This window comes from Atractosteus spatula, chromosome 18 (assembly GCF_055471065.1).
Source record: "Atractosteus spatula isolate fAtrSpa1 chromosome 18, fAtrSpa1.hap1, whole genome shotgun sequence".
Taxonomy (NCBI): domain Eukaryota; kingdom Metazoa; phylum Chordata; class Actinopteri; order Semionotiformes; family Lepisosteidae; genus Atractosteus; species Atractosteus spatula.
In genome coordinates, this window is record NC_142723.1 from 16,927,938 (window position 1) to 16,951,006 (window position 23,069).

The window sequence follows — 23,069 nt, forward strand, 5'->3', positions numbered from 1 at the left end:
TATTTACTTTCTAAAACAACCATCACAAATGCCACATGTATTAATGGCAATTATGGCATAAGAGGACAACAGATTTTAAACACATGCAAGGATGTCTTTTGTCCACTTAGGTCATATTCTACTGTTCTAGGTCTCCAAAAACAAAACTGTAAATTCATCACTTTAAATAAATACACAAAGCTTTTGGTGTGCTTGCTATCCCAGAAAAAAGCCAGCAAGACGCATTTATCAGGGAACGTGGAATTTGCAGTGAAGCATCACGAGTTTTTGTTTTTGCATATTACAACATACAAGGCAGGGCTTTTAAGCGGAAAGTCACGTTGAACTTTTTTAATATTATAAGTTCATTGCAGAGCAAAGTCATTGGAAACTCTGTGACCTCCAATTAAGCAAAGCATTTAACTCTATAAAAACAAAACACACTGCAACGACTGATAAACAGTTCTTAGAGCAGTACTGCCACAGGACCTTGCTTCAGAATAACAAGTCAAAGAGCTAACACATTTATTTGGGATCTAGGGTAAACTACATCAAGATGAAAAGAGGTTCTTTAAAGTCAATTTTGTTTTGCAGCAATTGCTTTATGTAGTAAGAAGACCACTTATAGGTTCTGGGAATCTGAAATGAAATTGGTCTGATTTCATAATTGAAAAAGATAGAATCTTATTACACAAATATTTGTGCCTTTGTGATTGTAACTGTAGTCAAATCAGACTTTATAGGAGAAGCTCGGAACTCTTTCATTTAATATCTTACTATAGTAAATACTTTTTTCTACTTTAAAGCTGTGCTGTACTTTCTTCTGGAGCGGCTTCTTCTCAAACAGTCATTTGCCATGCTAATAATTGTGGCCGTTTTTAGCTAGATTAGCCGTTGCATATACCTCACTGTTCTGTAAAAGTATACAGAACGTTTCACTAATGGGCTTCAGAATTTGTGAGTTACCCAGTTATCACAGACAAGACATGCCAATCAGCTCCGAGTGGATTTCTCATGACCTGTTTTGACTGGAAAGGTTAACAGGAGTGAGAGGGGTCCATCTCTGATTCTAGAATACCAAGAACCAATTCTGGTTTTAAACCAATTTGGAACTCAAAATTCACAAGTTCCAAAACGGTAAGATTTATTTTTAAAAAAAGTCCAACGGGATTACAGAAGACTTAAATTAAGTTTAAACAAGTAACAAAGAATTTCCCTGAGCTCTTTAATAGTCTTTTATGGTAAACCTTTTTTTCAGCTATACAATACCAACACGTGTAAGAAAGTGCCAAGGTCATGGTTTGTTCCCACAAAGCTAATCGGACTCATTTGTTTTTCTGAACCTGGTGGAGAGGGCAATGTGTGATCATATTCTGGTAACGCACCTTATTTCTCTGCCAGAATCACTAGTTAGCAAGGCAAATCACAGTCCAAGGAAAAATAATGACTTGTGTGGAACTCCGCTAAGAGGACAAGCGAAAGAGAAAATTTTAAATACCCTTTTATCTAACAAATAAGCCATGAAAAAGTTTCTTCTTCCATACAGCTTCTCCTATACAGACAGCATTCTCGACTTTGAGACTCACGTTTTGCAATCACGTTTTACAATCTCAGTCTTTCAAAAAAAAAATCGAAAAAATACCAAGTCACATCTTGTACCCAACTTCATCAATAAGCACCATTTCAAGCAAGCAGAGAGAAATGTAGGACTGGTGAGATACTCATGTCACTCTGGTGAACTCTGGCATATAAACTGGAACTGCCCCCCCCTCCCCCCATCCCCACATAGACCTTAACTTATAGGTATATATTTTTTAAAACAAAATGGCCGCCCCCTGTCTGAAAAGTGGGGTTCACCAGAGTAACCTTTTTATGATTCTGAAAGAATTTCTTTTCCTAACAATTCGCTGGTTATTTAATTGTTTTACTGGCATCAGATGTAATTTTACTACCTTTTCCATGGACACTTTTACAACAGCCTAATCACTTTAATGTCTAGTTGGTACTGTCAGAAGTGCCATGATCTTGCAAATAGCCTACTCCTTCAGGCACCCGGTAAACCACAAGAGTCATTGTTGAATGGCAAACCAAAGATCCCCAAAACCAAAGGCACTCCAACATATTCTGGCTAAACCTTAGTGCTGCTGGCTATACTCAGGACATGCTAGCACCTAGAACAAACCATTTATAGGTACAAAAGTTCCCAACTCGCAAAATATTCCTGGTTAACTGCTAGCTCCTGTTTTTCTTTTTTCCAATTCCTTTTGACATACTTCTGCTCTGTAGATCCTTTATTTGAGTACAGCAACCAATATCGCAAGAAATAGTGCAATCCACTGAATCAAAAACTCACTGCAACACAATCCAGCTATTAACTGTAGCCGAGACCAAAATGTCACCACCCCCTGCAATCACTTCCCTATTTTCATATCCCTTAGAAATAAACTCTAAATTAATAATACATGTGCATGTTATGTTTTTGTTGGGATTTTTTTAGATTTGAAAACAGAAATCTGACCAGGATTATTCTGACCTCCAGAGGAAACCATAACTGCAATTTTCTTGAGTTACTTCGGAAAACCTGTGGCAAACAGCAGGGAGTGATTACTCTAAATGTAAATGGGGTTGAAAACAATAAAAGACTTTTGTTACATATTCAGCACATTTTCCTTTAATAAAAACATCATATTGATACAGAGCAGAGTTCTGAAACTTAAAGCTCCAAAGGGAACATCTGAAGTAAGAAATGAAGGGAGTGATTAAGACAGTGTTCCTGCTAATTGTTGGGTACGTCACTCCAATCCTCTACTGCCCTCTACTGCTGTAGAGATGTGAAGATAAAGATAAAACTTATGAAAAAGGCTGCGCAGGCCTCCTCTTATCCATATGTGCCCGATTTCAGAGCTGTGATGTTAGTGCCCTTTGCTTGACCCTACTCAAGCAGCAAAAGCAACAGGATCACACTGGAGACCACCAAACAGCAAGCAACATGACTACCATAAAGAGCAAGCAAGCTACCGAAGAGTTATACACCAAATCCGGTAAGAGCAACTTCATATTTTCCTTTGTTCAGTTATGCGAAAAACACTGAAGGAGAGAAAAAAAAACTCAAAAGCAGGAACAAGCAGTAGTAAAATTACATCTGACCAGTTCTGATTTTTTTCTTCTTAGTCAAGAATTAAAGTGCTTTTTATAAATGCAACTAAACCTCGCAGGTAATGATCAGGTTTCTTTTCAAGGTCAGTCAATAAAATACCCCTCCCATTCCAGCTCTGAATTGGAGCTTTCACTCGGGGGTGATAATAATAACGAGGCCATGGGCGTTAATAAAGAGATTCACGCCCAGTCTTCCCCTTGTGGGGGGGGGGGGCGGCCACCTCTTTCATTTAGCAGGATTTGCTGTGGCGCCATTTCAGTGTGATCGCATCTGTCAACCCACCACTTCGTTCGGTAGCTGCACGGTGTCATGCATGGGGTTAATGTGCTCAATTACGCCGCGCAGGCCTGTCTCCTAAACATTCGCGCATTAGAACGCCCCTGAGAGGAGGGGGGTGAAACATCAGAAACGAAACAACGAAATCAGGATCTACAAATCGCATGCAAAAAGTTCACCATCATGCAGACCCCCCCACCCAGTTCCGGCCCCCAATCCAAGCCATTCCCTCCCGAAAACACCCAGTAGGAAGGATAAGGTTAAGCCCCCCAGTGCCTCTACCTGCGCACCGCGTGCTCAGAAACACTGATGCTTCGGGAGCGGAAGGCGTCCATAGCCGAGAGATCTTTCAGCTCTTTTACGGGGGAGCTAGTCAAGCCTTGCTTTGGGACTCTGGCAGTCCGCAGACTACCGGGGGGCGGCACAGGGTCAGGACAGGCGTCCCCCAACACCCCACGAAACCCACATGACAATGGAAGTGCCAGCGCAATGGACACAGGCCATGGGGGGGTGGGGGGGGGTGGGAATTGAGCAAGGATGAAGGTCAAAGGCCAAAGTTCACAGGGTCAGGTAAGCGGAAGGATCCAGGGTGGAGCCCCAATCCCCCCCATAAGAGTGAGGAGGAAAAACAAAATACAAAATAAAATATAAAATTAACAGCAGAAAACAATGCAACCGGGGAAAAAAACAAGGCATAAAGGAAGGTAACTTTAAAGCATTTAAAAACAATTCAGAAACATGACCAGATGGGATAACAACAGTCAGAAAGAAAATAGCAACAATCAATTATATTATAAATTAATATTAAACAACAGATGAACGTATTAGGGCCTGTTACAAAGCCATGAACATCAAGTAAAAGGAAGTTAAACCAGGGTGGAGCAGAGTATTTCAGGCCTGGTTAGCTACGTCTTGTGGGGTTAATGGAATACTGCTACAGACAGAAGTGTTTTCACCCTTTGGCAATGACAGAACAACGCCACATGCCCCTGAGCTTTAAGCGTCGCACATGCTGTGTGCAGAACTCAAAGCCCCTAATTGTGCACAAAAACCAACACTTCATCTTTTTCTACAGGTGCCTAGGACAACTGGTCAACACCGAAAAGAGAAACACCTGCACACCGCAGTGTGCAAAACGTCTATTTATTGTAAAAATAATATCAGGGCAAGTTATATTTTGGAAATAAATGTGAGTTTTGTAATATTCCATTCATAGGTGCTTCTCTTCCTCCAACAGTGAATTAAAACTTTAAGGGGGGGGTGTCATATGTGTTTATTCAGACTGACAAAGTGCCTGAAAAAGACAGATCAGTGACTAACACTACAACCATCAAAGGGCACTAACATCTTGGTAAGCGCACATGTGTATTTGCTCTTACAAAAATAAAAGGACATTTAACAACAATATGTTCTGTATCTGTTTTGTTTTGCTACACTACATGTATACGTCAGTCACTAATATGTGGTCCAACCTGTACATTAAAACCATTACAGCACATTCATCTCTATTTAGAACCTGGAAATACTGTTCAGCATCCACTGTGCCAAACAGTAAATGCCCTGACTTATCCCACAATCAGTGTAATGTAAATGGGAGTGACACAATAACCTAATCCAGCAGTGTGTTACTTTTACCAGCTCTAGTTATAGCATATTTCTCTTAACGGCAAAGCATTTCAATAGGTGTTGGCATGTCATTGGCTCCCGTTATAGAACAGCTGCCAGACACACACTGGAATCCCCAAAGCCATCAAAGACCCGAAATCCACTGCTCCGACCCCTGATAAAACAGGACATTCCACTAGGAAAATAAAAAAAACAAACAGTTTGACATTAAGATGTTTCGCAGAGCAAGTTCTAATGGAAACAAAATGGAAGTTCAGTTTTGAACATGGACTGAGCTGAAGGAGATGGTGAGGAGGAAAATCGGATGATGATTGTAGCGTGTGGCGGGCTGAGCACACGGCTGTTCGGCTTTTAGAGCCTGTCCAATTTACCAGCCGCAAAATCACAACTGTCCACTGTGTGCTTTTTTTCTGGAAATTCCCCCCCCTCCCAAGACAGAATATAGTAATTTTGGTGAGGAAAGGCAGGCGTGTCGGATTAACAGGCACGTTTGTCATAACAAAATGGCAAAATTACTAAATCTAAGTGAGAAATTCCTTAGGGATCTTCAGACTGAAAGGACATGAAGTGTTTGCAGGAATAGATAAGAGTTGAAATTATCGTTACATAATTCAGGAACTGATACATTAGTGAAGCATATATTTATGGAAAAGCCATTTGCAGCTGCAGAGATTTTCTTAACCCATTTAGCACTGCAATGGTCAGCATCTGCAGATTTTACTCTATATTTGACTATTCCATTCTCTAATAATGACTTGGTATGGAATGACCTGGTGTAACGGCACTAATGGGAAAAGGCATCAATAAACACAAAAAAATGTGAGCACACTGAAGTGTCCCGCTTTCTAATACAGACAATGACACTGATGGGAAATCGTCATTAACTTACAGGGAAGAAACTGAATTTCTCATTAAAACAGAATGGAGTGAAAACTTAGAACAATTAAAATTAATTAGAATCGGGCAATTTTCCAGGCCATCACTCATAATGGATATGTTCTGGAACAAAAATAAAACATCTGCCTTGGTGTAATTTGTCAGCCTGTTCCGAAACAGTTTATCAAGCACATTACAGTTCAGTGTTATTTATATAGTCATATATATATTTTCAACAAAATATGTTTCTCTAATAAAGACTTTGTAGTTGATACAATTCTTGAAAACTAACGCCAAGAACATTCCCATAACGGGACTGTACCAACACTAGGTTTCTGGAATCTCTGCATTCAGGAGATACTGTAGCTTCCTCTTGTCACTGTCGACGTATCAGTGATCTTTCAAAGGTCTTTCGACAACGAGCAGAACGCATCGGGCTGCCAATCTGACCATTTAAAGAAGTGCTTGACGGTCTGAGAACTTAAACACTTGACACTTTAAAGCTTTAGTGTTTCTTCTTCCCTGCCTTATAAATCAAAGAAAAAAATAATCTGCTTATGGATGCATTAGATTCAACTAATGTACGTAATGTCAAGATAACTCCCAAAGCCCAGATGGTACCAAGCCGAACCATACCTCTTTGGCCTCTCATTCAAGCTGGTGCTCCGGGCTCGAAAGCTGCTCTGTTCGTGGGAGTCATCAAAAGGCAGGAGTGCATTGGACCGCAAACCCTGGAGCGAAAGCATGTGGCCATGACTTTAATTGGCATTGCTGATTTCAATAAAGAGGCTTTGCTACACTCTCTGGTCACTCAAGCATGGAGTGGCTTATCATGACAGCAGACACACCTTAGTGGCTCTCTAGGGACTTAGCAAAACGTGATTTGATTCAATAATGGCACTAACTTTGACATTTTGACAAGCACGTGTCAGGTAAGATGGTTCTTCAGCCTTGCGGAGGCTACAGTACTCTGAAAAAGTGCCCCATGCACACAGTATTTCCACTCTGAAAGGATTCGTAAGAAAGGCTCACCTTTGTGATGTACTGCACAAAATCCTTGCGAAAAGTCAGCCGACATCGAATAAACCACATGGCTATCACATGGTGCGCCAATGACACAATATACTGATTAAACCTTGGAACAGAGAGCAAAACAAGAAAAGTCGGGGCTATGTAATGGAGGACCAAATAGAAACAATTCACATTAAACCCTATATTCTTCACACGTTTTTAATCACCAACAAACATACCATCCCTGGACCGGGTTCAGCACTTGGACTAGGGAACATAACACACTATGCTATTGGACACACTATGCTTCCAATTAGATCTGCTCTGCAGCAGTGTATAGTAGTGAAAACATGCTGCAGAAGTACTGTCTCTTGGCAAAGACGCTGAACAAAGCTCTGTGCTACCTTGTGGTCATTAAGAACACTGTTGCCCCGCTTAAATTCACCTTCTCAGGCTTCTCTGGGCTTTTCAGGCTAATTTTACAGAAATGTTCTTCTCCTATTAAAACTCATTCCTTCATTTTTTATGACCTTGTCTTCTGTGTAGCAAGTGATTTTAACTTAAATTGCCTTGTATCTGTAAAGTATTTTGAAAAGCTTGAATGGCCTCCTCATTTGTAAATGTCTTTAAGCATTGATGAAAAGTGACAAAAACAAGGCCCTACTTGTCTTTACATTAAATGAAATCTCTTCAATCTACCCGCATTCAAGAAAAGACCAAACCTTAAAAGAACCTAAAAACATTAATGCAAAATAACCCATTTAACAACCATCTTGTAGTATAATTCTCATTGGAGATTATGTTTCTGCCGGTAATGCCAAAAATCAATGTAATATTTCGAATGATTACGATTTTATCGTTTAAAAAAAAACAATTTGGGCTACTTACTTTGATGGGTTGGTATAAGGGAGAGAGATGGCGAAGACGCTCACATATTGCTCAGCCACAAAATTGGCATACAAGTGAGGCAATCTGACAAGAGCTGGAAAAAAGATAAGCAATCACATGAGTGACAAAAAAGGTACAACTCAAACCCACAGGGTTTATTCTACAGAACAAGGGGCACTTTTTAACAGGAGTCTTGTGGGAGTCTGGAACAAGCTACCCAGCTACGTTGTTGAAGTCGATACCCTGCCTCGTTTCAAGAAATGACTGGATGAGATCCTTGAATTGAATGACTATTAACAACCTCACAGACCAGATGGGCAGAGTGGCTCATTTGTAAGCAAGACACATGCCAAAACACCCCAAAAACACCCCTAGCACTTACTTGACAGGAACTCCAGCATGGGTGAGGCCATGGTGACTGTGGCCGAGATGTGAGTAAGCTTAACGATCAGAGCTGGCAGCAGCTTGACCATGATGTCGGGCATCTCCACGGTGCACATGGTCAGCGCCACCACACACAGCTTGGCACAGCGGTAAATCAAGCCTGCCTCCAGGCACTGGACCAGCTCGCGCTGAAACACAGACAGAAGGACAGCGAGTCCCCTCAGGGGTTATGAAGGGACATAAGAAGTTGCACAGCAACTGTTTGAAAAAGTCTGCCGAGACACCAGAGAGAAGCACCTGTCGGGGCTGCTCCAGGTAGCTGTGGTAGGACGTGAGGGCGGTCAGCACTGGCACCACGCTGAGCTGGACGTCCGTGCGGGAGAAGCCCTCGGGGGTTCGGTGGAGCCTCTCGGAGATCAGCCGATCGGTCACCTGCAGGCCGGAGCCGGCGCGCAGCAGAACAGCGAGGTTGAGGAGGGCAAGAAAGTAAATCACATAACAGGCCACTTCTGTCAGTTCTGCTTCAGTTGAATGCACTACACTGTATTCCTCCACCCTTTTCTCCCATATTGCTACTTGCACTGTATAATTACACTGCAAGTCCAATGACTCTGGTGTCAAGAGGCAGAAGGATTTAAGTATGTGGCATAGCAGTAGAACCATATAAGAGGTTTCTGCTGCTTCCTGTTTTGACATTTTTAATCATTACAGTTTCGAGCTCACATATAGCCTACAAGACACAATAGATTAATAATACCGCCCTTCCTAGAAATGGCTTTGAACACACAATCCTTACCAAAATTCCAATGAAAAAACACAAGAAGTGCAGAAAAAAAACATTGTTTATGAATCTATGATATCACACGTTTTTAAAAAGGCAGTTGTGCAGAATTAGCACAATAATTTTATGAAAGCCACAATTAATGACCAAAGACCTATTCAAAACATTTACAAGAGGAAAGGCACCTGAAAGGCTTTATTTACCATTGAGCACAGTGTGGAGCACAGCTGGTCTATACTGCAGTGGGAGCTCAGAAAGAGGACTTTGTACTGCAAAGCTGATGGCATTTTATCCAGAACTAACTTCAAAACCTTCCAGTCCGACTCCTGAATTTAAATGTACAAGAGATCAGATAAGATGAGAGAACAAAAATAGACTAAAACAGTTAAAGTGATATAGCCACACTTCCAGAGTTAAAAGCAGCACTTGTCTTTTCCATTCATGTTTCCTTTACCAAGAACGAATAACAGAATATGCTCAGACCAGCCAAACCAGTCTCCAGGTATGAAAAATAAATTCATACTTAAAAAATAATACTGAAGGTTTGATAAGTGATGATGAGTAAACTGCAGGAGCTACTCATCTCTATTTTATTCTTCTGCATAAGGTGTTAATATTTACCCATGTTTTTCCCCATTCTTAACATGGATGGACAGAGTCAACGGAAACAAGTGGGTCCAGTCATTTTTAAAACAAAATGTATTTCAACGATCTAACACACCACAAAGACATCTGTTTCCAATACTCCTGTTAGTGTATGGGAATTTTGAGGTCCACAGACCCCAGTTCCCACAGTGGGAAGGACAGCAGACTTCACTTCCCATCGAATTCGTCTACTCAAGATTAGGTCACTTTCCCCACAGTGGAGTATGGGTGACACCGTGAACCTTCTAGACACTACGAGTGCTATGCCACCAGTAAAATAATTTAACAGCAAATGCTTTCCTCCCCCTGCAGCTATATTTACCTCTCAGTTACCCTTTGTCCTGCTTAAATTTCCATGAAAGTAGAACTAACTCCCAACATCCTCCATTCCGAACACATGGAAACAAAGAATGGGAACTGAGCCAACAAGGATACAGCGAACAATCCATCACTAACGGAGCACCGTTGACTCACATGCAACCCAAATGCACGACCTAACACCCCGTTTGAGTTTTTGCAGGAAACGAAGACCTATGTAACCTGACTTCATTCTGCTGTTCCACCCCCCCCCCACATCTGGAAAGAGGAAAACAAGTTCTTGCTGCAGCCAAAGACAGCGTTTCATTTAATCTAACCCACACCGAGGTCCTCGTTTTCCTAAGCTGACAGGCATATGCACTATCCCCACGGCACAGCCATCGCATTCACTCGTCTCGGCAGAAAAACGTGTTTTGCAGCGGATCGTCGCCTGTAGTCCCGCGCGCAGACAAAGTGCGCATTCACCGAGCAGCTGCCTGGCTAAGTGGGATCCCAAGACGCTTCCAAAGAGATGGTTACAATCAATCTGATTGTCTTGTAAACGCTGCGCAGGGTCGATCTCCCACCGCATTGCGCTGAACGGATACTCGCCAGCTTCAAGCACTGCAGGAGGACGGTGAAGGCCAGGGAGTAGGGCAGGTGGCCCATGCGAAACAAAGAGGCCTGCGTGCTGGTCGCCGGGCTGCCAGCAGGTGGCGACACTGTCCCGGAGGGTTTCTTCTCGGTCACCCTCTTCTCTGGCTCCCTGAGATAACGTGAGGAAACAGAGGGGAAAAAAAGGATTGGGACTTCCTTTACAGTGAAAGCAGGAAAACCAGGATTTGAAAGACTGTGCAGGAAATGCTGGGAAACAGTGCAATAGAAAATGGAAGATATTGAGCAAAATCATGCTTGGGTTAATTTCAATTATGCAAACAAGCTTTTTATTCCAGGATTCCACATCTAAGCCCTTTTTCTGCTTCTCTGCCTTAAACTAATTGCCCTGACTTTTATGGTGATCACATTGCTTTTTAATAATCTGATTTTATTAAGTGAATGGCTTTTTATAGGAGGTTTTTCCAAGTGCCTGTCACAAGCCTTGAAAATGATCATATGCATGAAAAATATCGGCCATTTGCCGTTTATCATTCCCTTCCTTCAAATGATTTTGAAGAGGCAGGGCAGCACATCTGCGCTCCTCCTGTACTGCCTGTGCCGATAAAATCCGCAGTCTCACCCCAGGTCACAGTAGCAGTACGGGCTAAACCTCAGGACACCATCTTTATTGGGGACCCCAAGTCGATGGAGGGAATCTGCCCTCATCAGGAGGAAGAAATCAAACACCTGTTCGACAAAAGAAAACTGTGAGCTTTCTGGAAGGGATCCAATAATAGCAACAACTCAGAAGCCAGTATGAACCCCAGGAGCAGGGATCTTCCCAACTGGGAATGTCTGTAGATTGTGAGTAGAATTATATATACACATTTGTATTGCCTATTACAATATTATATAATACCACCCATCTTCTAACTGCTTCTTCCAATTCAGGGCCGCGGGACAGCCAGAAAGTATCCCAGCGAGCAACAGGAGTAAGGTGGGGTATACCCTGGATGGGACGCCAGTCCATCTCAGGGCACATATACACACCAGGGCCAGTTCCTCCGAAAGCCAATTAACCCACCAGTATGGCTTTGGGCTGTAGGCCTGAAGCCAGAGCACCTGGAGGAAACCCACACTAACACAGGGAGAGCACTCAAACTCCACGCACGTAGCAGCGCTGAACCCAGGACCCCAGTGGTAAAAACTGCTGCCCTTACAATATTTAAAACATTTCTATTCTAGATATATTTTCATTATGTATTATTCATATCACATCACACATATGCCTTTGTCACAGAAGAGCAGATGGCGTCCAAGCAGACCGCAGCGCAGTGTCACCTGCCCATGCTGCTCCAGTCCTCCCTCAGACAGACAGGGGGAATGGTCATTAATGCCCTGACTGGGGGAATTTAGGTGGACAGGTTTGCTGCTTTTATGTGCCCTGGGTGGGCTGTAGCAGCGACCCCAAATAGTTAATCATTGCAGACATCAAACTGAAGAAATGCAAAAAAGAAGCTGGGGAAAAACTACCAACCTTTGCTCATTCCCCACCTTTTAAATATCAGATGCGAAAGCTCCATGTGCACAAGCACTGTGATTTTAAGATGGCACACAACTGAAAGTAGGACTTAAAAGGACTTTTTTGTACACTCTTACATGATCAGCAGACTCCACAAGCAAAACGGAGTTAAACCTGGGTATAAAAAAAGGCAATTTTTTTTCATGTTTGTTCATTTTATTTTTGCTACGATTTTCATGGAGGTCTTACCTGTAAGCGGATGCTGGTGGCTATGCTGGAGCTGTACCTGTGTTTATAGTGCAGCTGGATGTGGCCAATAAGGAGCTCATAGACTCGACAGGCATGGCCAGCCGGCAGGCTATACAGCTTAGTCTGCAAGGCACAAAAAGTTCAAATAAGAAACGCACTGCAGGACTTGAAAGAAACGTTCCACTTCTATCAGCCAGTGAGGGGATTTTGCATATTTTTTTCCCCACAAAAATGCACTGCAACTTATTCAGAATCGCCATTCACATGCCCAGTGAAGCCACCTAGGGCAAGCACAGAGGGCCACAGACCTGTAGGATCTCCAGGAGCCCCAGAATGGCCGTCTTCACATCCTCCATCGGCGCTTCAGATCCAAAGTCTCTGTCAGTGGCTTCCAGTGTCACAGGACAAGCAAGTGAGCGGCTCACCACCTGCAGCCGGTCCACACAAGCACAGAACACACAGACACTTACTGTCTTAAATGGATACTGTGCAATATATAGGTATTGCATAGCCACAGAAATATGGCACTGAACCCTTACAGGAGGTGCAGAAATGGGAATGTTTCAGGTACCATTACCAGCTTTATACTGCATGCAATTTATTTTAAAAAAAACAAGAGATTAACTTAATGCTAGCTTTGCAAAATCACATTTAAAGAGTTATCGACAAGTTACCGATAGTCTAGCAAAACTACCAAAACACATTCTTTCCATTTTTGCATAAGATTCTACTTCTGGATTCAGGTGCAGATTTTGGAACTGCTGATCACAACTCCCTACTGTTCAGTATGGAAAATGAGTTAGGGATCACTGGTACTTCCCTCTGTTGGTTCCTCCTTCCTCTTCCCTCTTCACAAATCTTGATTATTTTAAATCTGATATTATGCCAGCTAATCCACAAAGTTCATCTGAGGCTCTGCGACGGGGAACACTTTCAGAACCTGCTTAATGACGTTCCCTTTCACTAATACTTTTCACTACGTCAATGTATCGGGCAGGTTTCCAATAATCCCTTTGCTTTTGTGCAGGGATTTGAGTTGCTGGAAAAGCACGCGTAAATAAAACTATTAAATTCCCATCACTACAGCTGACCCTCTAAGAAAGTGATATTGTAACATTTCATCCAGATTTCCAGCTGCTTTCCCTTGCTGGGAGCAGGTGAATACTAGGGCAGCTGCCAGCTCTGACCTTCTCTATGATGTCCAGAAGGCTGTTGAAGTGATGGGTGTTGCAGCCCTCAGCCAAGTCCACCAAGAGCTGGGTGGCCAACTTCCGGACGTGCAGGTCCTTGTCCTCCGCAATCTGTCCAAGCTGAGGGATCACCACTGTCTCGATCAGCTCCTCCTGGGACAGGAAAAGCAGACGTGCCGTGTCAAGCGACGGACTACGTACAGTGTTTCCAAAAGATCACAAAGCTACGTGCAGAAGGTAACAATTTAACACCGGTAAGGAATCAATTTAATACCGCCCTTAGCATGGAGCATCTAGCCTCTGAGGGCTGTTCAGATACAGGGGTTTGGGAAACTGTCACTGGTAGAGGACTCTGCCACCCCACTCCCAGAGGAAAGAAGGAAATGCTAACCTCGTACAGCTGGCGGTTTGTGCTGAGGACAAACGACAGGACATCAAGGACTTTGATCCGGATGGCGCTCCTGGTCTCGTTCCTGTTTGGGGGGGGAAAGTTAGGAGCCACCATCTCTCCGACGGAGAACATTGCAGAACAGGGCTGAACAGAGCAAACGGCCTGTATTCAGCCAAGATGCACAGTGCCAAAAACAAGTCCATATTCCAACTTACTACTGTGATAAAAATTTAATAAACACAAAACTGGACACAATGCAGCAGCTTTCACTAGCCTGTGCTGCTCCCTTCATCGATAGCAACCTAATTTGGTGTAAAAACTGCCTTGTCTTCTTTTCCCCATTTCCTCTTCAGCCAGGAATGGATAATTCTGGCCCTACAGGGCTGGAGGAGATTACTACAGGGTTACTATCACCTAGCCTGTCTGGTAGTTAACTGACCCAGGGATCACATCCAGTCACTTCTTGAGAGAAATCAGGGCACTGGCTTCAATTACATGGGCAGACTCCCATACAGTAAGTCAAAGTATCTCTCCATTATGTCCATCTTTCCTCTAGCATTCTTTACCTGAAGAACTTCTCCATCAGTCTCTGCAGGTTCTGGATCCACCCATCTTTGCCAGGCTGAATGGAGTGAGCGCGGTAGGATATCAGGATCATGACTGAGGATTCCTTCGAATGGACAAACGCAGAGCAACAGCAAACAAGTCAAGCCCAGGCTACTGCACTGAAACAAAGGCTTACTGAATACTGTCACAGCATGAAAACTAAATGCTTTAATTCTGAGGGTTTTTTTCCCCCCAGTCTAAGCCGAACTTTTTTTTTACTTAAGAATAAAGAGAAACAACCCAGGCTTATTAAAAAGAAGTTAGGATGTTCCTTAAATGTCTTATACAGGACTCTGTCTTTTGTTTGGGTTTTCATATTTCCCCAATTTCCTCAATTCCAAGATGACTTTTTGCGAACTATTTTTGAAAGACCGTCATGCACAACTGGAAAATAAGCAAAAATAAATCTTTAAAGGCGCTAAAGAACTCACTGTACAGTTATTGAACACTTCTAATACAAGCAAAGTAAAGAGATTCCTTCACATTCAGGCACTGTCACATGAAAAGTCAGAAGGCCGAGTCATTTTTTCTTCCACATATTAAAAATTGTTTTCCCAAAACTGACAAGCTACAGATTACTGATCCAATTAGTCCATTTTACGCACTTTGCCATTCACGGAGGAATTCAGAAAGCAGGCACAGTTTTAAACACCACCTCTGTCCAACGATAAAAGAAACAGTCCACCCAGAGGATTTAAATGTCTGGACACTGATGAAAGCAAGGGCGAAACAGGCACATTGTTGACCAATATAAGAAACTGAAATGGGAAAGGCCAGGAAATTAAACGATAACAGTAATACACTGGCATTTTAAAAACGTGCAGCTACAGGCTAAACAAAAATGGGTTAAATGGCACAAACAAATTAAAACGCCTTACCGGTCGTTTATCGGAACATTTCTCAATAAGCCCAAAGAACCGCTCACAGCAACCGTGGTACCCATTCTGTTCATACAGCTCCTCCACTGTGTTCAACAGCTCATGCACTATTGCCTTGAGCTCATGGCTCCCAATGGCCTGCAAAGAGAACTGGGTGAGTGCGTGATACGACGTGAAATACACCACGTTTACTAGCACCAGTCTGACTGAAGTTTAGGAATGGAATCTGTCGAGGTTTCACTTATGTTGGAGGAGTTTCTTGCCCAAAATCTCAGCAAAAAGCAAAAGCCCGGACAAAATCATAGCGGACAGGGAATAACAAACCTCTGCTGATCAACTGCACGTGCTCTTTTCTGGCTGCCATGAAAGTACTAAAAGCCATCGTTTCTTTCAAACACTGTTAAAGTCTTTAGGCCTTCAAAATCACCTGGATCTGCTGCAGTAACCTTTCGATGATTTTGAGAAGAATATCCCAGGTAACCACCTGCAGCTCCTTGCCATATTTCTTGATGAGTCGTGTTATTGAGAGCACTATTTCATAAGAGACAACTTCATTGGCACAAGTCATGGCCTAGGAGAAAAGACAGTAGACTGAGAATCTGAATACTGAACCATGATAAATAAAGCACTTCCTTGTGTTAGTTTTTATTTTTCAAGAACACACAGCAAGCTTCCCACAAATACAAGGAACTATATATAAAGTACTTAAGTGCTCAACTATCCTTAGCAGTGTATTTCGAAATATAGGGCCCACATTACTTCAGCTAAAACACCGTGTTTCAACACGTCTTTTGGCATTTGACACAGGTGTATCATCAGGGAAGCTTTCTGTCTGTTGTCGCTTAAACCCGCCAAAGAAAGGTTTTTCTTCGAGCCTGGATGAGACAGAAGCACCTGTTACAAGTCTCCCCCTGCTGTGCTTGACCAGATAAAGCATCTGGTAAAGAACTGCAAAGGACGTGCGAGTTTCTAAAGCCTTTCAAAACTTGCTCATTTTTTCCCCAATCAAACCAGGGGAGACTTGGCATTTAATTCGAGACTTGCCTTGTAGAACGAGGGCAAAACCAACGTGGGCGTGTTTTTGAGAGCGGAGAGCCGGTGGGCGCCCCAGAGAGCCATTCCCACGAAGAACACAGCGCCCCTCAGGAGAGCCGCGTCTTCCATGTAGGCTCTGAAACACAGGCCACCGAGCGGCCGGCCTCACGCCGGTTAACTCCAGATCGCACCAGCCACACGCGCAACTCGCACGTCTTCCAGAATCCACTGCAAATGCACTTGTGGGGAATGTTTCCCTAAACCTTCCCTTGACGCTCATCTTTAATCTTCAGTTAGATACCTTTCCTAGTATTACAGGTAGGGACTGACCTCAAGAGCTCTGATGACCTCTATTACGACGTTTAGTTCATTTTTATGCAAGCACGATAACTTAGGCTAACACCTGCCTGCCAACTGAATAATCACAAAAAGAACGGGACGTCCGGTCTCCTAAGTTTAACAATGCTTAGATACTGAATGTCATTTCTCCATGCCATTTAATGCGATGTCTGTTATAATGTTAAATACCCTGAGGGCACTTGATACTATGGCTTGGCCAAGCTAATGAAAACCCGTGATTTGCCTTATTTTAACTTGTGCACACACACAGAAGATGCAGCAGTTCGGAACCAGCATGGATCTCGGATGCATGTGAAAAACGATCAAAGGTAATACACAGAAAGCACTCTCTGATCCTTGGGTGAGCGCACACAGGGTTTCCCTGGCAATAAGATGGAATGTAAAAACAATGGGTTCAAATGCTTTACCGAATGACTCAATCTGTGTAACTCCTCAGACAACTTTCAAATGGTCAGGTGACACAACATACCGAACAGGACAAGAAGAAGAAAACAAAACACACCAATGAATGGGAAATGGTATCAATCTACTATGTGGGGAAAACACATGCTCTCATTACAGAAACTCAGCCAAAAGCATGGAAACCCTGAGCTGCTTTAAGCACTGTAACCACCCTCAAAGCTTCAGCCTCATACCTCTCCTCCATAATGCGGCACATGGTGTAGATGGCACTATGTCCTAAATGAGTCCCCAGGACCTTCCTCATTAGCTGCCAAAAAGAAAGGATTGCTCATAAGCCTATCATTCATCACTGTTTTGACAAACCAGATTTTACATGTTTTCCAAATGCTTCAACACAGTCACAGTGAAATCTGTGTATGTATGCATACCAATTAGCACTCATCCAATTAGAAGGCTAGATGGCACTGTTTTACAACTCCTCATTCTGCATATAAAGCCAAACATCAGATACTGGGGAAGACACTTTGTATTTCGTTGTTTGACACCAGAAGAGCAAGTCAGAAGCCACTAGCTTGTAAACAGGGCTCATGAAGAACAGCCCTTCTACTACAAACAATTTATGACCGTTTTGACTTTTTATGTTGAGTTTATACTTCCGCCTAGTGTGTGGGAAACATTTTGCAGGATCAATAAACACACTAACCCGAAATATGCAATTCAACTGAGCCATAAAAGCGACATCAGCTGGGAGTAGAAACACGAAAATGACACTTTTGAAACGAGGCTTACTCGAAAAAAAAATCATACTGATTCATAAGATAAAAACAATCAGTTCAGCCATATGTGCTTATGTGCAAATTTATTTGTTTTTTTAATAAAACCTACATAAAGTTAAAATCAATTTAACTTACTTTCAAAATTCCGGATATGACTAATATAGAATTCTACATGAAAAGTCGCAGTCAGCTTATTAAAAACACACACGATACACACGTATGCCATCAAGGACGGCCAACAGCTGCAAATTCCAAGATTCCCAACTAGGAGACCTAGGACTTTAGACAGGCTTCTTGGGTAGAAGCACATATGGAGCCTAACAAATGTTTCCAACCAGCCATGTTTGAATTAAGGGCTGAGCACAGGTCCTTCAGACAAATTTCTTGCGATTCGAACAGTTCTCTTCCTGAAAGAAAACAATGTCAAACATGCTTGGAGCTCTGAATTACACCCAAGGAGGCCCCTCACCTTCCAGCAAGATTCACAGAACTCCTTCACGTTGACTGTGCGGCACAGGGTGATGATGAAGCCAGGCAGGGAGTCAGAGGGGAGGCAGTTGTAACAGACGACTGCGTCCAGCACTTGGAGAGACACCTATGGAGAAAGGCAGGACAAGACACGAGGCAGAGTGAAAACGTAAGATAACGCTGCATCACTTCCCCCCCCCCAAGAACACTTTCATGCTGGAAAGGAAAAATAAGTTACCTCGATATCCGTTGATGATGTTGTCCGGTTGCATAAGAGGCATATTTTGCTATTGACACAAACAAACCGCATAAAATCAGTATACGGACAACAAATTTGATTTGTAAAGTCATGATGGTTGAATATTTAAGAAAAAAAACTTAAGGAACTGTCGGCAGCAGAACAAAATTTGGATTTCTCTGTCAATGCTGCTCTTTATGTGTTAGAGTGCAACTTCACAGCAAGCACTCTTAACTGTGCCTCACTGTTTTATCAGAGCACGTGCCAAACACCTTATAAAACCCTTCTCAAATCCTGCAGGATCACCGGAGGATTCAGAAACACGATGTGGACTACAAATAAAGGTTCTTCAGCTAACGGGAGCAAAACACACTCAGAAATTGTGTTCCACACCTTTCACAACCAGTCTTTCAATAAAAGACTCACTGATTTTTTTTCTTCAGAACACAGAGGCTGAAAAGGTCCCACTTTTAAAATGGAGTGTTTTTTTGCAGAATCAATTACCACAAGCAGTCTTTCAACAAAAGACACACAGAGTTTTGGCAGAAAATCAATAACGTGCCATAAATAAAGAACTACTGAAAAAGCAAAATCATTCAGGGCAATTCTCTGGGAATTCAACAGCCTGGTGAATAAGGCTCTTGGGTCTCTAAGCTACTAGGTACAAATCACACATGACAGGCAGAAAGCCCACTCATCCAATTTGTAATGTGGGTTCTTACTGGACCATCTGTGAGACGTTCTGGTCCAGGTAGCAGCTGTTGAATTTGACCAAGTTCACAAGCACTTGTAGGAAGTCTGCAGTCAGTCCCACATCCATCCACAACAGTACGAATCGTGCTGCAGACGAAAAAAAAAAGATCATCATGGATTCTGGGACTTTTGGGGAAAAAAAGGCAAAGCAGTGAGTTTCAGCAATCACAGTTTGGGCAAAATGGCTAAAAGTAGTTACAGCTCATCTCCCGATTCTCTCCCAGCAGCTCTCCTTCTCTATTACAATGTACTATGAGTTGCGGTATCAAACAGACCAGGGCAAATCAGTGTTTTATTACAGGGAAAAAGAAAACATTTCGAGAAGAATTTATTTTCAAAACTTTTAAACTGCACTATTGTGTATTTACACTGTATAGAAGAAACTCCTACTTTCTCTTTGTTTGAACTTTTTATAAGTAAACCGTTTATGCAACGCTGTCTGATTAAACTGCAGTATGACCACACTTATAATGCGTCACTGTGCTGGTGAGAAGAGAGCTTACCGATATCTTCCTCTAAATAGGTGATGTCTTTGCCATTCTCTGTCAGAGCTTTAAAGACCTCCAGTCTATCATGCAGGTCTTCATTGGAGGGGTGATAGTCCCTGATGACACTGAAGAAATACGCACGGAGAGGACCCAGCCTTTCACCCTATTAGCGTACAGAAAGGTAGGTAACTTGGGAGGTAGAACTCGCATGAGTCAGAAATTGCACGTAGGCATTCAGTTTTGAGCCTCTACAATGCAGATGCAGCTGTCGGTGGCAGCTCATAAGCTCTCAAGAGCAACACGGCATGTTAAATTAGGCTTTAAAAAAAAATCACTCATCTCCTGAGAAATAAGACAACCTTCCAATTATGTAAACCAATGAGAAACTGCAGGAAAGCAATGAGTAGCAGAAAAACAATAATTTACAACTCATATCCTTAAGCTTTTAAGACAGGTGATGGAGGAGTCCTCGCTCTATATTAGACATGCTAGCCTTTTGCCCTGAAGCATAGAATGACTGTGTTAAACTATGAGGCCCATCATTGCCTGACATCCACCTATTTCCTAAGCTCTGTAGCCAGTACAGGATCATAGACAACCTTAAAGCAATATGTCAAAAACAGTCCAGACTCATCAATCTTTCCAATTCATTTAGGGCATTTCATTATTCATCCCCCCCCCAGGATCCGAGCTGGGGACGGGGGCCTTACCTGACCCTGGATAATGGCTCTCAGCAGCTGCAGGACGGCTCGCCTCGCCTCCGGCGGCTGGTCAGGCTGCAGCATGTCCTCCACAGCCTTCCACAGCGCCTCCACCGCGTGCTGCAAGAACACAGCAGGACGCCGCTTACCCGGGACACGTCAAGGAAGAGAAGACACTGGCACGAATACTGAGCGAGAGGTGCCATGCTAGCAGAGAGCTTGAAACAGACCAATGGATCGCTGTAGTGGAGTACCAGTCTTATTATGACAACAATACTTAGAGTTTAAAACTGGAAATGACCATTGCCTGCTATTTTCATAAAAAAGTAGATAGTGACAAAGAAACGGTCTCCCCCAATTTGGGTGGCCAGACTCCGAGCAAGGCCTGGCTTTGAGACTGGAGCAGGATGTTCAACAAAGGCACCAGTGTACTGTTCAGACAATAAATGAAGAGGTCATAAGGCAAACAGTTCAAAACACAAGCTACACAGATTTCCACAGAAAACAGAAGCCTCTCCGCCGCGAGGAAATTCACATCCTCACGCCTGCCTCGATTTCCTTCTTTCAAGCTTCCACCGTCTGCCCATGCTGCTCGTGTGCTGGGAGCCAAACAAAACCACACCCCAACGCAAGAACCGAGAAACGAGTGTCGCCGACTCACCTCCTCAAACTTCTTACACTTGGCAAGCTCGCAAATGTGGTTGATCACCCGGATTCGGTTGTATAAGCCGCACTCGACGCTGAGCTCCTAGGATCAGGGAACCCCCAAAAGACAAGGATACTTTCACTGTTATTATATACAACACCTGGGGCTTTCACTCAGACCTTTTATTGCCAAATGTACACAGGAAAATAACAAAACTTAAAAAAAACATAAAGACCCCAAAATATCAGGTACAAAAGGATGTAGTTATGCATTTGATGTCATCTAAAGCATACAACGGCATTTAGATATACAATCAGTACGCAACACTCAAACAGTAACAGTTCATGGCCACAACAATGTCAAAGTAAAACACCACAAGTAGTTTTAAAGACTTCCAAGCAAGTTCCTCCCCCCTTACCTTAACAGTGTGAGTGAATTGCAAATAAACCGAAGGAAAACAAAATTGTTTTCCCACCAGGTTTGGAATGTAGAAACCAAAATGTTTCTGAAGAACAGTTACCAGCACAGGATGGGTCACTGCCACACGTGAGCTGCAGGTCTCAAGCAGGTCTAGGTGTGATAAAACCTAACATGTTTCTTACACAAGTGTAGTTAAACTTTGCAAGAAACAGCCATTGTGACTTCCACTGGAATGCCATTTCGCCATATATTTGAATGGTATTGTCAATAGAATGATACCTGTGTTTAACCTCTCTCCCCAATCTGTTCCAACACTGACTAGAGATATTACATTCTTTTTTACCTCTCCTTGTAAGAAATTTTGCAATAAGAAAATATTTTGTCTTTCTGGAACTTATACTGTGATACGACAGAAGAACCGAGTTTCCTCTGACTTTTGGTTGGGATACCTCAACCAAGTGTGACCCAAAAACAGCAACAGGGAAAACTGGGGAGACCTTCACAGGCATACCTTCAGTATGTCAAGGGTGATGATGAACTCAGAGGGCTTGCTTTCAGCCTGCTTACTGATGGTGCGAGGCTGACCCAGTCCAAATATGCCTTTGACCCGGTCCTTCAGTGACTCCTTGCTCTGTTGCTTGTTCATGCTGGAGGCTGGAGAGCTATCAAGGCTGGGGTATTCCTGCAGAAAGCACAGTAACATCGGTGCGCTGGGCGGCTATTTCAAGCCACAGACGGAGACTGGAAATTTTCATATCGGTTGAACTTCATTTCTATGCAATGCTGAGGGTCAAAATAACTGCAGCTAGACCTTTTTTCCCCCCGTCAAAGAGTTCTGTTATTTTGCACAGCAGCATATTAAAAGTGTAAACACTGTTATATGAACTAATAGACATCCGAGCTTGACAACACAACATCGTGGATACGAGCCAGTCTTTTAGCTAAAGGCAAAATCTCAACTAAAAAACAACACCAAGACCTCAACCGTGGCTAACAATTCTAGCTCACTGAACAGTTACAGTCTGCTTCGTATACAGCGCAAAACACAGAACAGCCTTTCCCGAGTCACAGCTGTTTGTTGCACACAACAGCTACCCCTCGCTGTGCAAGACTGTCTAGGCTGTGCGAGGTTTATTCGCAGCTCAGCGTTTAAAACAAAACGTCATTTATCTGTATAATGCGTACTGCACAGAGCTTCAGTATCTCCTCTACAGCAATTTGATGCTAAAAAAACAAATATATTTACGCGCAACAATAAAGCCTACCTGTATTTTAACAGAATAGCTGTTCAGATAATTAAAATGCAGCCAACGTCAGAAATGCCAGAGTGTTCAACGGGATTAGAATTGTGGCTTTGTTTGTCATGTTAATATTTCCCCAGCTCAGCTAGCACTTCAAGCAAACAAACCCCATCACTCCTTCAACAGGA

The 23,069-nt window shown here is 42.9% G+C and overlaps 1 protein-coding gene across 2 annotated transcripts in view; it reads right to left on the minus strand.

The window, feature by feature from the left end:
* The window catches only part of tsc2 (TSC complex subunit 2), a 45,821-nt gene extending 22,776 nt beyond the window's left edge, over positions 1 to 23,045 (minus strand). For both annotated transcript variants that reach the window (XM_088936815.1, XM_088936814.1), the window contains exons 1-26: positions 22,906 to 23,045; positions 22,152 to 22,322; positions 21,236 to 21,322; positions 20,584 to 20,694; positions 19,889 to 20,036; positions 19,355 to 19,472; positions 18,633 to 18,681; positions 18,396 to 18,521; positions 17,384 to 17,457; positions 16,398 to 16,524; positions 15,781 to 15,924; positions 15,354 to 15,491; positions 14,436 to 14,539; positions 13,870 to 13,951; positions 13,476 to 13,631; positions 12,597 to 12,716; positions 12,289 to 12,411; positions 11,158 to 11,264; positions 10,533 to 10,686; positions 9,182 to 9,304; positions 8,495 to 8,629; positions 8,196 to 8,385; positions 7,814 to 7,907; positions 6,947 to 7,049; positions 6,551 to 6,645; positions 3,695 to 3,820 (exon numbers count right to left, since the gene is read on the minus strand). In XM_088936815.1, the coding sequence (XP_088792941.1) occupies positions 3,695 to 3,820; positions 6,551 to 6,645; positions 6,947 to 7,049; positions 7,814 to 7,907; positions 8,196 to 8,385; positions 8,495 to 8,629; positions 9,182 to 9,304; positions 10,533 to 10,686; positions 11,158 to 11,264; positions 12,289 to 12,411; positions 12,597 to 12,716; positions 13,476 to 13,631; positions 13,870 to 13,951; positions 14,436 to 14,539; positions 15,354 to 15,491; positions 15,781 to 15,924; positions 16,398 to 16,524; positions 17,384 to 17,457; positions 18,396 to 18,521; positions 18,633 to 18,681; positions 19,355 to 19,472; positions 19,889 to 20,036; positions 20,584 to 20,694; positions 21,236 to 21,322; positions 22,152 to 22,286 (2,969 nt within the window). In that variant the 5' untranslated portion in view covers positions 22,287 to 22,322; positions 22,906 to 23,045. The remainder of the gene's footprint in view (positions 1 to 3,694; positions 3,821 to 6,550; positions 6,646 to 6,946; positions 7,050 to 7,813; positions 7,908 to 8,195; positions 8,386 to 8,494; positions 8,630 to 9,181; positions 9,305 to 10,532; positions 10,687 to 11,157; positions 11,265 to 12,288; positions 12,412 to 12,596; positions 12,717 to 13,475; positions 13,632 to 13,869; positions 13,952 to 14,435; positions 14,540 to 15,353; positions 15,492 to 15,780; positions 15,925 to 16,397; positions 16,525 to 17,383; positions 17,458 to 18,395; positions 18,522 to 18,632; positions 18,682 to 19,354; positions 19,473 to 19,888; positions 20,037 to 20,583; positions 20,695 to 21,235; positions 21,323 to 22,151; positions 22,323 to 22,905) is intronic.
* Between the last annotated feature and the right edge of the window lie 24 nt (positions 23,046 to 23,069).